The sequence below is a fragment of the Ambystoma mexicanum genome, chromosome 1q, assembly GCF_040938575.1.
Source record: "Ambystoma mexicanum isolate Mex_15411 chromosome 1q, UKY_AmexF1_1, whole genome shotgun sequence".
Classification (NCBI taxonomy): domain Eukaryota; kingdom Metazoa; phylum Chordata; class Amphibia; order Caudata; family Ambystomatidae; genus Ambystoma; species Ambystoma mexicanum.
In genome coordinates, this window is record NC_090922.1 from 999,556,181 (window position 1) to 999,572,068 (window position 15,888).

The window sequence follows — 15,888 nt, forward strand, 5'->3', positions numbered from 1 at the left end:
TGAAACCAAAGATGTAGGAAAGCTTATCTTGGCTTGTGAGTGGAGTCATAGCTTGTCCCCAGAGGTAAAAGGCAACATGGTTTGCTCCAGGTCTAGCAATAATTTAGTGCTATTAGGAGTGGACCAATTTATAGCTGTGCTTATTTGTGTTGCATATATATCTATCTCTTTGACACCGTCTGGCAAAGCAGTTAACAGAGTGATGTGTGTAGATCTGGAGAGCCTTCAAGGTTTGCTGGTCCAAACGAATTTACCAATTTTCTGTTGCATTTGCTTGAAAGGAGACCTTTTAATAGGAATGGCTTGAAATAGTTGCAACAGGCTAGGTAATAATGTCATTTTGACTGATGTCATTCGTGCATTCCCAGAAAACTCATGGTCCCCCCTTCTTTCCTAATTCTTACATTTAAAAAGGAAAATTTATCAGGTATGTTATGCCGGAATAGAGCGTGATAAGTTTAATAGCTCAGTGGAGAGGGTAGAAGGAGTGTAGTTGCACAGAAGCCGGGATCCGGCCAAAGGAAAGGATTCCTTCTCTTGACATTGCGAGAAACTTGAAGGCCAGGGTAAGGGAGCCATTTCCCCTAGTATTGTGAACATTGTGAGAAGCCGGAGAAAGACCAAGGGAAGGGAGTAATTCTCTTTGTACCAAGGTTTTGAGTCTGAACTTTACTTTTATTTTGAACAGAGACTTTAAAATCTGTAACATTGTGTGCTGCCTTTTGAAAAGAACTGCAACATGGGGAAGGGAGTCACTCCCTCAGAAAATAGTCCCTTTTAGACTACTGGATTGGTAGTCTGCTCCACAGAAGAAAGAGTGCCATTCTTCTGCATTAAGAAGACTCACCAACCTTTTAGTTTAGTTTGAAGTGCAAGGGAAGGAACTAGGTTTTGACACAGGATGGTGGAAACTTGATTACGGACATTTGAACACATCATTAGTATTGAGTTGAGGCAGGGCAACCCCTCTTAGTAATAGTGTCAGGTAAGGTTTTTCCCTTTTCTGCCAAAATACGTCCTTACCAACAAGCATGCCCACCTGTGTGTCGATCTCCTCCTTACACTATACAATGTGATAACCAATTCTTGTCTGAATTGCTTTTCCTATTCTTTTGTATTCCTTGTGCTGTGTATTGGATATGTACCAATTTAAACCATTGCCTCCATACTGCCTTTCTAGCTTTTTTTTTCTAGGACCTAGTAAGGGACAGAGGATGAAAAACGGGTTGACTCTGACTTTGAACAACTGTATATTATGATTTGCTTATTTCTTTAAAATGTTACTGTTTCGTGTTGGTCTTCCTCGGACGTACAATTTTTTGGAAATTGATATTTAACTCTTATCCTTTCCTCCTTATTTGTAGGGTTCCAGATGAGATGATCATGCCGAACACATGCTAGCGTTTTGCCATAGTATGGCTGCTTCTCGATCGACTCGTGTAACAAGATCAACAGTCGGATTAAATGGGTTGGATGAAGCCTTTTGTGGTCGAACCTTGAGGAACCGTAGCATTGCTCATCAAGAAGAAATAGTTGCTCTTCCACTGGTGCGTTCCAAATCACCAAAGAAAAGACCAGAATCTGTGCAGACTTTTAAGGGAGCAAATGGTGGGAGAAGTGTCGACCTGAAGCAGCAAAGTCCGAGCGATTCCTGGGCGAGCCCTCGGAAAAGAGGGCTATCTCTATCAGAAAAGGATAGTACTGAGAAAGACACTGTGGAGAATTGCGAGACAAAGGACGAGGAGTCTGGATCGCCGGTTTTGAAGCGAGCCAGGCGCTGTTTGCGCTCAGACACCTTGAACAGCTTGGAGGAAGAGTCTGTGAGCAATGTTGTCCATGAACTATCAGAAAGGAAGAGCTTTGTGTCTGAAAACGACACAGACTCTCCTGGGACTAAGCAAGCTCGTCGATGTCTTTTATTGGATGACTGTGACGAAAGGGAAATCAAAAATGTAAATGCATGCGATGAAGGCCTTAATGACTCTGCTTTAGTTGAAAGCACTGAGATCGCACACTATGAAACTGTAAATGGAGTAGCTGAAGAAGAAGTGGCTGCTCTGAATTGTGATGACTGTCACCCAGATAGTGATGTTATTCAGGACGCTGTTGTTGGCCCCTGCTTGCCTAATGAGCATATGGTAGCAGAAAATGGCAATGTGTGCCATCATTCTTCGCTATTGCTCAACAAGGTCAAAGAGGACACTGTTTCAGACCACAATGTGCCTTGCGCAAATTCACAAGAACAGGTAGAATTGAAGGACCATGAACTAACAAATGACATCCTGCCCTGTGAACATGTTACTCAGGCGAAAGAGCCAGGAGCCGTGCACGCCTCAGACCTAAAGCAATCCATCAGAGATTCTGAGGACGAGGTGGATGTTGTGGGAGATGGCGCTAACTCGAGGGAACCATGTACTGGCAATAGCAACTTGAATAAGGATTATGCTTGTTCTTTAATCTCAGGGGAAACTGAACCACCTTCAGGTCGGGATACTCTTTCAGCCCAAATGTCGTATTCTGTGGAACATGAAGAACATGGGTACACACGAAGACCTTCCCCAACTAGGGTCATTCTACCCATAGAAAGCCCACAGAAAAGCATCTCACTGTCTAAGGAAAATGGGGAAATGGAGTGTGTCATAGCCAGATCCACAGATATAAACGTACCTAAAAACATGTGTATTACAGACTCTTTGGAGAGGTCTTTGCCTGCTACAGAGACAGACAAAGCAAATGGGTGTGACCCCCAGATGAGTGTAGAAAATGAACTACGAAAGCCTCCTATGGAGGAAAAGGTGGTATCTGGAAGTGCACTCCCTGTGGTAGAGAGTGGATGTCTCCAGTTGGCCGACGAGGAGGAGGAAGACCCCGACGTGTATTACTTTGAATCCGACCATGTGGCTTTGAAACACAACAAAGAGTATGTGTAACCATGGTAACCATGACTTATGATTTTTGTTTTAACTAAATTTAAAATTATGGACCATAGTAATTTCACTGATAATGATTTCTTTGTAATCTGGCAGCCTGGCAGCTTTTATCCAATGTTGGCATATGTTACATAGTTTTGAAGGATTCAGTAGTGGTGCTGGATATTTTCTTAATTGCTTATAGTATAGGGTTCTATTCACTGTAAGGTGAAAAATGTGAAGCATTACTGTGATTGGCTGGCTATGTTTTTAAGTAGGTGGGGAAGGTTTGGGGATGGAATTGCGTTTTAGACTGTTTCTTGCAGAGTTTCCAGCTAGTTGTTTGATTCATGCACAATGTTTGCAGTCCCAGTATTATCAAAGAAAATTCAATGCACTGCGACTCTGGGGTCAAACTACATCTTTTTTGATTTGAATATGCATGTCTGTCGAGCAATGTTAAGTCCCCCCACGCCCACCCTTCCCCCACTCCTCCGCTAACTGTGCTTAGAATAAGGGAATATCCTTCAAGATCCCCCAGAGAAAATTGTAAAACCATGATCGGAATTCTGTCCTTGCGTTTTTCCGTGTACATTGATCAACAAAGCTTTACAGCCTCTTGGTTCATGTCTTTCATGATGGCCAGAATAAATACACTCTGACAGGAGCATCGAAAAGCTTGTGAAGAATGATTTGGTTTCTTTGGGTGGTTGTGTATTGCTAAAGGACTCTTTACCACTAAGACAAAAGGGTAGATTGCTCCCGTTATAGTCTGAAATGTGGCATTGAATGAACATTGAGAAACACCATCTTTTTAAAAATGAACTTGTCGTTTAGCTCAGCACATTGTTCACTGACAACTGGATTGTTCATTTTTCTATTTTGTTATCTGGTATTATCGATCATTTCATTCATTTGAACATACTTTTTTTTTTTTTTTTTAACTTTTCTTTATTGGCAAGAAGCAGTAGTAGGCACGGCACATGTTACAGTAACAACATAGGGTACAGGTCAAAAAAGTAGGTGTCGATGCAAAGGCGCAGCAATGAATACATACAAGCATATACCAGCAGGTACATTACAGCAGGCCATTCATTTTACAGCATGGTCCATCCCCTGCCCGGAGATGGGGGAGAAGACGGAAGCTCCAGGTCAACCCTTCTGTTAAGGTAGCTACAGAACTCAGTCCAAACATTTTTAGGTCTAGCATTCACAGGCAACATGTTGATGTAGTCCTCCTCACATGTTTGTGTCCAAGTGAGGGCTTTCAACCACATCTGTAGTGCAGGGGGGGGATCGGCGTTTCCAACACCGCAGAATGCACTTCTTGGCCACAATCGCAGCCACATTCAGGAATCTAGCAGCCCGATTCGCGTCAGTCCCCTCCCAGACGCCAAACAGTAGAGACAGGGGGTCGGGGTCAACGCGGAATCCCACCATCTCAGAGAGAGCCCCAAGCACAGCGTCCCAGAACGGAGCCAGTGCCCCACAAGACCAGAACATGTGTGCGTGGTCCGCATCGCTGGATCTACATCTCTGGCAGGAGTGGGAGTGGTCCCGTGCAAATCTCCCAACCGCGTGAGGGGTGTAATATAGGCGATTGAGCAACTTGTATTGAATGCATCTGACCCTGGAGCTGAGAGAAACCTTGCGTGTATGCATGCACATTTTGGTCCACATACTATCTGTGATGTCTAACCCCAGATCGCGGCTCCAGGCATCCCGGACAGCATGGGAGGGTTCGGGGGCTCTCGCCATCAACATTTTATACAGGGCGGACACTATGCCCCTGCCCCCTGCGGAGTTCGCAATATAGCAAATCTCTGGGGACTGAGGGGGTTCATCATGATACGAGGGCCACATGTCCTGGACAGCTGCTCTGAGTCGAAAGTATTGCAGCATTTCCAGAAACGACTTAGAGTTCCCTGGCCTCCAAGTGTGAGGGGTGATAAATTTCCCATCGGGGAACTGGTCGGCGAATGATCTGTATCCCAGGTCCACCCAGTGACGCATCAGTAGCTTATCTTGTTTAGGGGTGAGGCCAGGGAACGACCACAAGGGACGCCATTTATAGTACGGGGGGGAGTCGGAGTAGGGCATCAGAACCTGTCGCCACGCTCTGATGGTGGAGGCCACCGGGTCAGCGGGGGCGTCCGAGTGATAGAAGTGGAAGAGGATAAGGGACATGACATTTACTTCCGCAGTCGTGAGTCTCTCGAGCTTAACATGGGGGGGAGGGTCCTGGTGGTGGTACCAGTAAGTGGCGTGCTGAGCTTGTGCGGCTATCCAGTACTGAGTAAGATCGGGCGCATTGAAGCCCCCTTTCTCGTAGGGCAGAGTCATAAATTGCCACTTCCTACGAACGGCACCGGAATGCCACAGGAAGCGAGCGCAACCCGCATGCAGGTCAGCAATGTATTGTTTTCCGGGCCAGAGTGGGACATTAGCAAATATATATAGGAGCTTTGGGACGATGATCATCTTGATTAGGGACAGCCTCCCTGATAGTGAGAGTGGAAGGCGGCACCATCTTTTCATCCTGGTCTCAGTGTATTGCGCGGCCGCCCCATAGTTGTCAGCCAATAGAGAGGGTTTCAAGAGGGACACCTGGACCCCCAGGTATTTGATGCCCTCGGGGGCCCACTTGAGTGGGAATTCACATGCAGGTTGGGGAGTTGCGGGTGTGAGGGGGAAGATTTCTGATTTGGTGTAATTTATAGTGAAGCCCGAGAAGGTGCCAATTTTGATTATTTCACGAATGATCGGGTCAGGATGGACCGATGGGTCTCTTATGTACAAGAGCACGTCGTCCGCATTAAGTGATATGATCTCAGGGGTGTCCCGTAGCCGTATACCTTTACGGGTGTGGTTGTCTCTGACACTATCCGCCATGGGCTCGATAGCCATCGCAAAAAGGAGGGGAGAAAATGGGCAGCCCTGACGGGTCCCTCTATGGAGGGTGAAGGGAGCTGAAAGGTGAGAATTAACCAGGACTCTGGTGACAGGGTTAGTATAAAGCAGTTTAATGCAGGCCAACATGTAAGGGCCGATCCCCATCTTCACCAGCACCGCCCACAGGTATTGCCATGAGACCATGTCGAACGCCTTTTGGGCGTCTAGCGTCACGGCAACCGCGTTGGCTTTGGGGTCTATCCTAGAAATAACGTTGAATAACCGCCGGATGTTTAATGTAGTGGAGCGGGCAGGGACAAAACCACTTTGAACCGGGTGGATCAGATATTTCATGATGGGGAGGAACCTGTTAGCTATGACCTTGGCGAAAATCTTGGTGTCGGTATTGATGATGGACAGGGGTCTGTAGGAGCCGCATTCATCAAGAGGCTTACCCGGCTTGGGAAGCACTGTGATGACAGCCCATGCAGGGTCTCGGGAAGGGTGGCCAGGCGCAGGGACTCGACCCAGACCTCATGGAGTCGCGGGGCAAGAAGGGCAACGTGCTCTTGATAGAATTCGGTAGTTAGGCCATCTGGGCCAGGAGCTTTCCCCTTAGGGAGGGCGGAGATGACCGAGGCGATCTCGTCTAGGGTGAAGGGTGCATCTAATTGTTCTTTAGTAGCTAAAGATATGAGGGACATTGGGATGCGGTCGAGGAGAGCGTCCAGGTCCTGTGGGCTGTGCTCCCGCTGTCGGGCATAGAGAGTAGCGTAAAAATCTGCGAAGGTCTCGAGAATGGTCCGGTCGGACCAGTGTCGCACTCCGTTATTGTTGATGACACTGTCGATCCGGGCTCTGCCTCGCTCGGATCGGACAAGACGGGCAAGGGTGCGACCCGGCCTCTCTCCCTCCCCATACCTCCGGGCCGCAACTGGTCGGGCAAAGTATCTTATCTCGCTGAGGGCAAGGGATTCAAATTTATCTAGTTCAGAACATATCTCTGCCAGCTTCGGTGGGGAAGGGGAGGCAGCGTATTCGCGCTCCAGCCCCCCAAGTCTAGACTCAGAGCGGCGTAACGAGTTTCTAATAGATTTCAGGACCCCCGCCTCCCTGGAGATACACATGCCTCTGATGTAGGCCTTGAATGCCTCCCATCTGACCCCATCCGTTGTGTCATGTCGTTTGTTAGTGTCAAAAAACAAGGTAATATCGGCGAGGATATCTGCCCTGAAGACAATATCCTGGAGCGCCTCTGACTTAAAACGCCAGTTAGAGTGCTGGGGGAGGGACGGGTGCAGGGCTATGTCCAATGTGATCGGGGAGTGGTCGGACAGCGTGCGTGGCAGGATCTGTGTGGTAAGTGTTTTGGCCATGAGCCAGGCAGAGAGAAGGAAGAGATCAATTCTGGAGTGACTGTCATGGGCAGAGGAGTAGAATGTAAACTCTTTAGACAAAGGGTAGAATGCTCTCCAGGCATCGACCAGCCCAGCAGTTGCCATATGTGCACGGAGGCGGCGAGCAGCCCTGGACAACACCCTGGGTGCGGTTCCGGATCTGTCCAACTCGGAGTCCAGGATGAGATTCATGTCCCCCCCCAAATAATTGGAACCCCGACATATCTTAGGAGGGTGTCATTAATGCGATCAAAGAAGTTAGGTGCATCGATACTCGGGGCGTAAGTATTAACGAGTAGGCATTCAGTGTTAGCTAGGAAGCAGTGGAGGATCACGTACCTGCCCTCCGTATCTATGTGGCTGGAGCGCAGGGAGAATTCCAAGGATTTGTGAATCAAGGTAAGGACCCCCCTGGACTGTGAGGAGTACACCGTGTAGTATTTGTTGGGGCCCCATGCCGGGGCGAGAGAAGCCGAGAGGTGAGCGAGGGCGTGGGTTTCTTGCAAGAGAAGTATTTTGACCCCGTGTCGCTGGGCATATGCAGTAATCCTGCGCGCCTTCGTGAAGTTACTGAACTCTCTGATATTCCATGACATTAACCTAACCGCCATTCAGTAGTGTTTTTAAGGGGGATTCCAGTAACGAATGCCACAGCCAGTTAAATAAATATCGGTCACCCCAACAGTAACACGCTGTATTGGGCCATAAACCACTGCTATCTCACCATTTTTACCATAACATCCCACAACTGAGCCCCCCCCCTCCCTCACTGCCACCCCCAACTCAGCAGTGCCCGTGTACCCACCCAGAAAACCAAAGCGAGCGTGTGAACCCCAACAGGGCACCCCACACTCGCGCGCCCAACAGGGGCGCAACCAGGGATCAAAACAAGCCAAACTCGGTGTTGCAGTTGCAGCGGGGGTCGCTGCTGCCATGAGCCCGACTAAGATGACTGATCGGTGGTATACACCGTATAGCGTACAGCAGAAAACATGGTGATTTTCCAAGAGACACCGGAGCAGAGTACGATAGACAGAGGGTACAGAACTAGAAGTCCCCAGTGGTCGGTGAGATATACCGTAGTTCGTGCTCCAGTGTCCCATATTAAGTTTCAGGAGACGTTACAACAAGTTACAGCAAACAAAGGATATGCAAGACAAGGGTTCATGAGATTGCGAGGCAAATGCAGATGGCGAGGAGGCCATCAGTACAGTAAAGGATTCAAGTCTCGGGGCGAGGCCAACCCACTTAACCCTCCACTGATGGTTCGTCGAGAGGGGCAGGGAGAGGAATATGGGACTCAATAAATTTCACCGCCTCCTCTGGGACCGTGAAAAAATACAACTTATTGCGGTGGGTAAGCTTCAGCCTTGCGGGGAACAGCATGGCGTATTCCACCCTTCTCTCCCTGAGCAGTTTTTTCACACCATTGAATTGTCTGCGCTCCATTTGGACATTGACAGAGAAGTCGGGGAAAATACGGATTGTCTGGGACTCAAATTTCAGTTCACCCTTTTCTCGAGCCAGACGTAGAATGAGATCCCTATCCCTGAAACTGAGAACCTTGGCGATGATTGGTCTGGGAAAATCGCCGGGTTTGGGGCGGGGAGCCAGTGCGCGATGAGCGCGCTCAATAGTGAAAAACGGGGAGAGTTGAGGATTGTCCAAGAGGTCTTTCAGGAGATTTTCAACAGCATGTTCCATTTTGCCCTTGAGGGCCTCCTCCGGGACCCCGACGATGCGGATATTGTTCCTGCGGGATCTGGACTCAAGTCATCGCACTTCGCCTTGACCTGCTTCATATCGCGCACCAGGTCGGACACCGTGCTCTGGAGCGTGTGCACCACATCCTCATTGGCCCCAATCCTGGTCTCAGCCTCGACCAGCCTAGTACCATGCTGGTCCAATTTGGTGCGCAGTGAGGCGACACTGGCGTTGATGTCATCTAGTTTTTCGTGAAACGAAGCAAAGTTTTTGGCCATAGATTCCATCAATATTGTAAGGTCTGGCTGAGGGGAGGGCGAGGGAGCATCAGAATCATCCTGAGGTAGGGTAGTTCCTCCCTGCTCTTGTCTAGAGAGTTTTGGCGAATTTGTCCATTGCCCCAGATTTGTTGGCCCCACGTGACTTGCCAGACATATTGGCGACACACCAAGATCTAGAGGGCAGTTAATCAGAATGCACGTACCAGGCCACAGGGCAGGCGATGGCGGGGGCCTCAGAGGGGGCGGCAGGCCATACAGGGCTAATCACCGTATAGGGATGAAAGCGAGGTGCACAGTAGGCAGGTGCGTCGTGGGGTGCGTGTAACCCTGTACGAGGAGGCAGTAGGTCCGGCTGGCAGGAGTGATCGGGGACTATAGCGTAAAGGCAGGCCCAGCAAGGATCAGGTCGAGTAGCAGTCAGAGAGCGATCGCCACACATCGCAGCCCAGGACGCCAGGCGGGCGAGGGTCGCCGGGCAGAGAGTGTTGTAGGGGGGCAGCAGGCGGGGGAGTGAGAGGTTGGCAATGGGGATGGCAGGACCAGGGTGATCCCCCAGAGGTCATCAGCAGTGCAGGCGCAGCAAGGCTCCAGGGTTATACACAGCAATCAGAAAGTGTGGGGGGCGATAATGCTCCGCAGGGGTGCCCCCAAGGATTGGTGAAGTAGAGGGGGCGGCAAGCTGTAGTGAAGGACCCCCTACTCCTCACCTGCAATCACCCGCAATCAGCAGCCCGATGGATGTGGTGTCAGGAGCGGGCCAAATCCAGCACGGCTACCCCAGGATCCGCGGGCAGCATAGAGGGGGCCAGGCATCTCCGGTGGCCAGGGCCGCCCCACGGGGCTGGGGAGCCGCGGTGAGAGAAGCAGCAGGAGGCGGGATGCCCCACGGGCGGCCAGCGGCAGGGAGAGCAGGTCGAGGAATGGAGGCCAGCCCCCAGATGGATCGGAGCAGGGAAGCCCCCGACGTTCAGGCATCACCAGGGACCTCGGGTTGTAAGGGCCGCCGGCAGAGGATCCACTCCAGGAGGCCAGAGGGGGCCCAGCGATCCGGCAGTAGAAGGGAGAGCGGGGCGCCGGGCCCGCGCGAAGTCAGCGGTCAAGTTGGGGAAGCCGCTCCGGCGGCTCCCGCAGGTGAGGGTTGGCGGGCCCGCCCGCCCCCGTCCCACTCGGGAGGCAGGCCGAGAAGAGGAGTCGGCCCCAGGTGGTGGGCAGTAGGGAGAGCGGGGGCGGTAAGAGAAAGCCCAGCGGCGCGCGGGCCCGCTCACAAGGCCGGCCGGCCGGAAGAGTCCCCGGGGCGCCGCTCAGCAGTCAAGTTGGGGAGGCCGCTCCGGCGGCTCGCGCAGGTGAGTGTTGGCAGGCCTGCCCACCCCGGCCCACTCGGGAGGCAGGTCGGGCAGAGGAGTCGGCCCCAGGTGGTGGGCAGGAGGGAGAGCGGGGGCGGAAAGAGGAGGCCCAGTGGGGCGCGGGCCCGCTCGCAAAGCCGGGCGGCCTGAAGAGTCCTCGGGGCGCCGCACAGGAGTCAAGTTGGGGAAGCCGCTCCGGCGGCTCCCGCAGGTAAGTGTCGGCGGGGCTGCCCGTCCCTGCTCCACTCGGGAGGCAGGCCGGGAAAAGGAGTCGGCCCCAACTGGTGGGCAGAAGGGAGAGCGGTGGCAGAAAGACAAAGCTGGGCGGGCAGGAGAGTCCTCGGGTCGCCGCCCAAGCTCTAGGACCCGCAGGCAGGAGGTAGACAGGAACCCAGCCCCTGGAGATCCTCAGCGGGCGAGGCCGCAGCCCGATCCAGTGGCAACAAGGCCTCAACCGCCCAAAGAGCCCGCCGGCACCGGCGCAGCCAGCGCGCCAATCCGCCCAAAAAAGGTATCGTAGTGTCGCCCACTACATTGGCAGCTTGATTCTCGCACTCCGAACCTCAGATGGAGTATATATCCGCTGATATAAACGGATGAAGAGCAGCCGGGCACGGAGCATGAAAGCTAAGCAGCCATCTTGCAGGCTGCTCAACAGCGCCCCCCCCTCATTTGAACATACTTAACGTTAATGATGCTTTGCTCCTGATGCAGCATTTACGCCTCCTTCTTTGATAGCTGACAGTGCGATTATATAAGTTTACATGTATGTGTTGCCTTTTACAAGAATACCATCAACTGGAGTGTTTATTGCTGGCAGGTCCTATTCTTCGGTAGCGTCATCTTCATCTCATTGGTCACGTGTATCCTAGTGAATGTTACTGCGCTAGAGGCAGCTAAAACTGCCATACGCCAAGAGCAAATGCTCACCAAAATTGGGCATTATGTTAAGAACAGTCTCTCACCTTATACTTGAATTTATACCCAGACATTTTCTTGCAGTATTTTATTATTTGTTTGTAATTTGGTTTTATTAGTTTCAAAAGAGTAAGACAAAAGGAGAAAAACAAAGGAAAAAGATTTCACATTATGTTGTAAACCTCCGCTAACATGTAATAGCTTAACTGAGACGGAACATATATCATTTCACTTTGTTAATTTAACAGTAATTCCATATTTCCAGGTGTATCACATCAAAGGTTTGGCTTTACCCACACACCCCCCCTTCTTGGATTAGCATACATTTTATGAATGTTCTCGTAGCGTGAGAGCTACAAAGGCACAGCGAACATAGTTCTGTTGTCTGACGGCTCTGTCACCACTTGATGAGTTTCCCTCCACAGTGATTTGCTAGGTTTTGCATCTTGTGTCTGGACCCTGTGGGCTCCCCCGGTTGGGAATTGGAGGTTGTTGTGAGGTATTTTTTTTTTTTTTAAAACTTTCTTTATTTGACTTGACAACACACCAGAGAACAAAAGGTGCCACATGCCACCAGCAATGAGTTAAAAAATCAGCAACATACATAATATGCAGCACATCCTGAGTAAATTGCAGCATGCAGAGGGTGGAGCAGCAGACGGGTCATTAACAACTGTATCAGGGGAAGACAGCATTTATGGGGACTCCTCAGGGGAGGACAAGGCAGAGTTGGAAGGTGAGGCCATGCTGGACATATAGTCCCGAAGCTTCCACCAGATGTCTCTTGGCCTTGAATGTGAGTGTTGCATTGCGTTCCAGGACTCCTCAGTATCATGAGCCCATGTAATTGACCTGAGCCACTGTGCGTAGGTAGGCGCCCTGGGGCGGAGCCAACACAACAATATGCAGCGGACTGCCAACAGCATGCAAGGGCCTACTAGTTTCTTAGAGTTGCGGGCCAGCTGAGGAAGGTCATGGAAAAGGCAGTGCAGCGGGGTGGGGGCAATAGTGTGTTCCGGAATGTCTGAGAGTGTGGAGCAGATGTCCAGCCAGAATTGGGTCAGACGGGGGCAGTACCTTAACATATGGATGTAGGAAGCTTGATCCGCGCCACACCTGGGACAACTGGGAGGAACGCTGCAAAACTTGCGATGTAGCCTCATTGGTGTATGATGGTATCTGTGTAGCACCTTGAATTGTATTAGTTTAAATTTAGTATTATAGGATACATCGTGGGTGCGGCCACACATTCGGGACCATCTCTCGTCCGTGAGCTTGACTCTGAGATCCTACGCCCACGCGTGCCTCAGCTTTGTAAAGGTGGGGGCTGCCCTATTCTGCAGTAAAGAGTAAAGTCTCAACACCTTACCCCTGAAGGAGAGGAAGGAACACAGATCCGGCACTATGTGCTCGTCGCGGGGGTGGGGGGTAAGATGGAGAAGTCAGGGAATTTGGATTTGAGATTCTTCCGGAGTGAGGAGTATTGTAGCCACATTGAGTGCCGGCGTTTAAGGGACAGAGGGAGATCAGGCCACTCAATAAAGTTCCCCTGTTCGTAAGCATCGCGGCGTGTCAGGAAGCCAGCATCCGCCCAGCGAGATACCACTGATTGTGGAATATGTGGGACATCAGGGAAGAAGTTCCATAATGGCAAGTCCCCGTGGAATGGGTGAAGTGTGGCAACCATTGTGCTAAGGAGGTGCTAGCCACTGGGTCCTCAGAGTCTGCGTCAGGGGGTGCTAGTTTGAGGATCAGGGAGCCTATCACATGGTCACAGACCGCTAGTTTTTACAGCCGAACGTGTGGGGGGGGGGAAATCAACGGTATTAAACCAATATGAAGCAAACTGTGATTGGGCTACTAACCAGTATCTGGTGAAATCTGGAGCGTTGAACACACCCAATTCCTTGGGAGCGGTCAGTGTGGACAGTTTGAGGCGGACAGCCCCCGAATGCCACAGGAAGGTGTTGCTTAGATGGCGTAGTGTTCTAAAGAAAGCATCCCCAGGCCACACAGGAAGATTGGTGAATCGGTAAAGGAGTTGAGGCAATACCACCATTTTAAGTATTCCAATCCTGCCTGCCAGTGATATGGGGAGTTTGGACCAGCTGGAGGCCTTTTGCAGCGAGGTTAGTTAGGTAAGTCTGGTAATTGTCCTCGCGGAGCCTTGCTGTGTGACGGGAGACTACCACCCCCAGGTAGGTGATGCTTGATGGAGTCCAGTTGAATCCACATAAGTCCGCGGGGATGTGTGGAGTCCGTGAGTGGGAATAAGGCAGACTTGGAACAGTTTATTTTTAAACCAGATATGTCCCCAAAACGGGCCATATCTGCTAGTATAGGGGCGAGGTTGGTGTCGGGGAAGCGGATGTACAGAAGAGCGTCATCTGCATAGAGGGAGACTACATCGGATTGGACGACTGTGCGCAATATTCTATGTGAATGTGATTGGCGAACCATGTCAGCAAAGGGTTCCATCGCTATAGCGAATATGAGTGGGGAGAAGGGGCATCCCTGTCGTGTGCCTCTGGATATCTGGAAGGGAGTGGAGCATCTGTCCTCAGTACAAACTCTGGCCGACGGGGCGGTGTAAAGCAGCTTTACCCAGGTACGGAAGTTAGGGCCGAACTTGCATTTCTCGAGAACTCGTCATAGGTATTTCCACGTGACAGAGTCAAATGCCTTCTGCAATCCAGGGTGGCTGCAACCACCTGTGTGGTCAGGCTGATTCTGCTGATCACATTGAAGAGCCTTCTCAAGTTCAAGGATGTAAACCTACCCGGGACAAATCCCGCCTGGTCGGGGTGGATGATGTGGGTCATGAATGGGGCTAAGCGGTTGGCCAGCAGTTTAGCGTATATTTTAACATCGCTGTTAATCAACGAAAGCGGTCGGTATGAGCCGCACTGAGTAGGGGGCTTACCCGGTTTGAGGAGCACTGTTATCAGTGCCTCCCGTAGAGATGGGGGAAGTATACCCCTCTCACAAGATTCCTCCCATAGGGCCAATAGGTGTGGAACCAGGAGAGACTTATATTGGTTATAAAAGTCCATGGGGAGCACGTCCGGGCCAGGGGCTCTCCCTGATGCCAGCGACGCAATGGGCTCGTCAAGTTCCTCAGAGGTGAAAGGCCTTTCTAGGAAGATGCTGCCATCAGCGGACAGTACTGACCGGGGGAGATCCTCTAAGTAGGAATCAATTTCTGGAACCTGGGGACCATCGGCTTCAGAGTACAGGGAGGTGTAGAACAACCGAAACTGAGAGTTGATATCCTGCGGGGAAATGGCGAGCGATCCGTCAGGCCTCATTATTGCCGGGATATTGGGAGCTCCAAATTCTCGACGCAGCAGCCTGGCTAGCATTTGACCGGGACGCTCTCCTTCCCCGTATTTCCTTACCGCCTGAGGGGTGTCTAGGAATTTAACCTCTCGCTGGGCGAGGTCGCGATACCTGTCCAGCTCCGAACCCAGTGCCGCCAGAGTGGTTGGGGAATGGTCTTGGGCAGATTGGGACTTGAGGATAGCTAGGGCCAATTCGCTAGCAACAATGTCAGCACGGATTCGCTTCAGGATGCCGCAACCTTTGGAGATGGCGATCCCTCTCGTGTACGCTTTAAAGGATTCCCAGAGGACAGCATGCGATGTTACTGAGTTTGTGTTGATCTCAAAGAATTCCTCAATGGAGGATTCAAGTTCGGTTGCGAAGACCTGGTCGAGAAGCGAATAAGGGCTCAACCTCCACTGCCTAGTTTTGTCGGCATCCTGACACCAGTTTAGGGAAATGAGCAACGGTGAGTGGTCTGAAAGCGTCCTAGGGAGGATAGCCAGGTGAGACGGGCATCTGACCAGCTTGTCCGTTATAAGTCATCTGTCTATCCTGGAATGAGAATCGTGAACCGAGGAATAAAAGGAGAATGTGCGCGAATCAGGGCTCATTAGGCGCCATACATCCACAAGTGCCAGACGGGGAAGGGTTGTGAGGATAGTATAGGCTGCTTTGGATAGTTGGCGAGGTCTGGAGCCCAATCTATCTAGGGTGACATCCAGTATGGTATTAAAATCGCCTCCCCATAATATTGGGAGCAGAGGGTAACTTTCAAGGAGAGAGGCTAGGTGCAGGTAGAGTCAGTCGATATTGGGGCCATACACATTCTGGATGGCTACCTCCTGGTGGAGCAGCTTGCCAATGATCAATACATATCTGCCCAGAGGGTCTATGTGCGAGTGGTGACATGTGAATTTCAGGCTCTTGTGTGTTAAAGTGAGAGCGCCACGGCTTTGCGTAGAATAGTTGGTATAGTACCTCTTGGGCCCCCGTTGCTTAGCAAACCGCTCACATTGCTCCGAGCGAGCATGGGTTTCTTGTAGGCATAGGATTTGAACCCCATGGCGTTCAGCATGTAACTGTACCTGTTGCATCTTTCTGTGATTGTCCAACCCCCGGA

The 15,888-nt window shown here is 51.1% G+C and overlaps 1 protein-coding gene across 6 annotated transcripts in view; it reads left to right on the forward strand.

Moving 5' to 3' along the window:
- ZZZ3 (zinc finger ZZ-type containing 3) overlaps positions 1–15,888 on the forward strand; it is a 707,971-nt gene that overhangs the window by 92,477 nt on the left and 599,606 nt on the right. For all 6 annotated transcript variants that reach the window (XM_069641671.1, XM_069641666.1, XM_069641669.1 and 3 more), the window contains exon 2: positions 1,365–2,920. In XM_069641671.1, coding sequence (XP_069497772.1) covers positions 1,395–2,920 — 1,526 coding nt within the window. In that variant the 5' untranslated portion in view covers positions 1,365–1,394. The remainder of the gene's footprint in view (positions 1–1,364; positions 2,921–15,888) is intronic.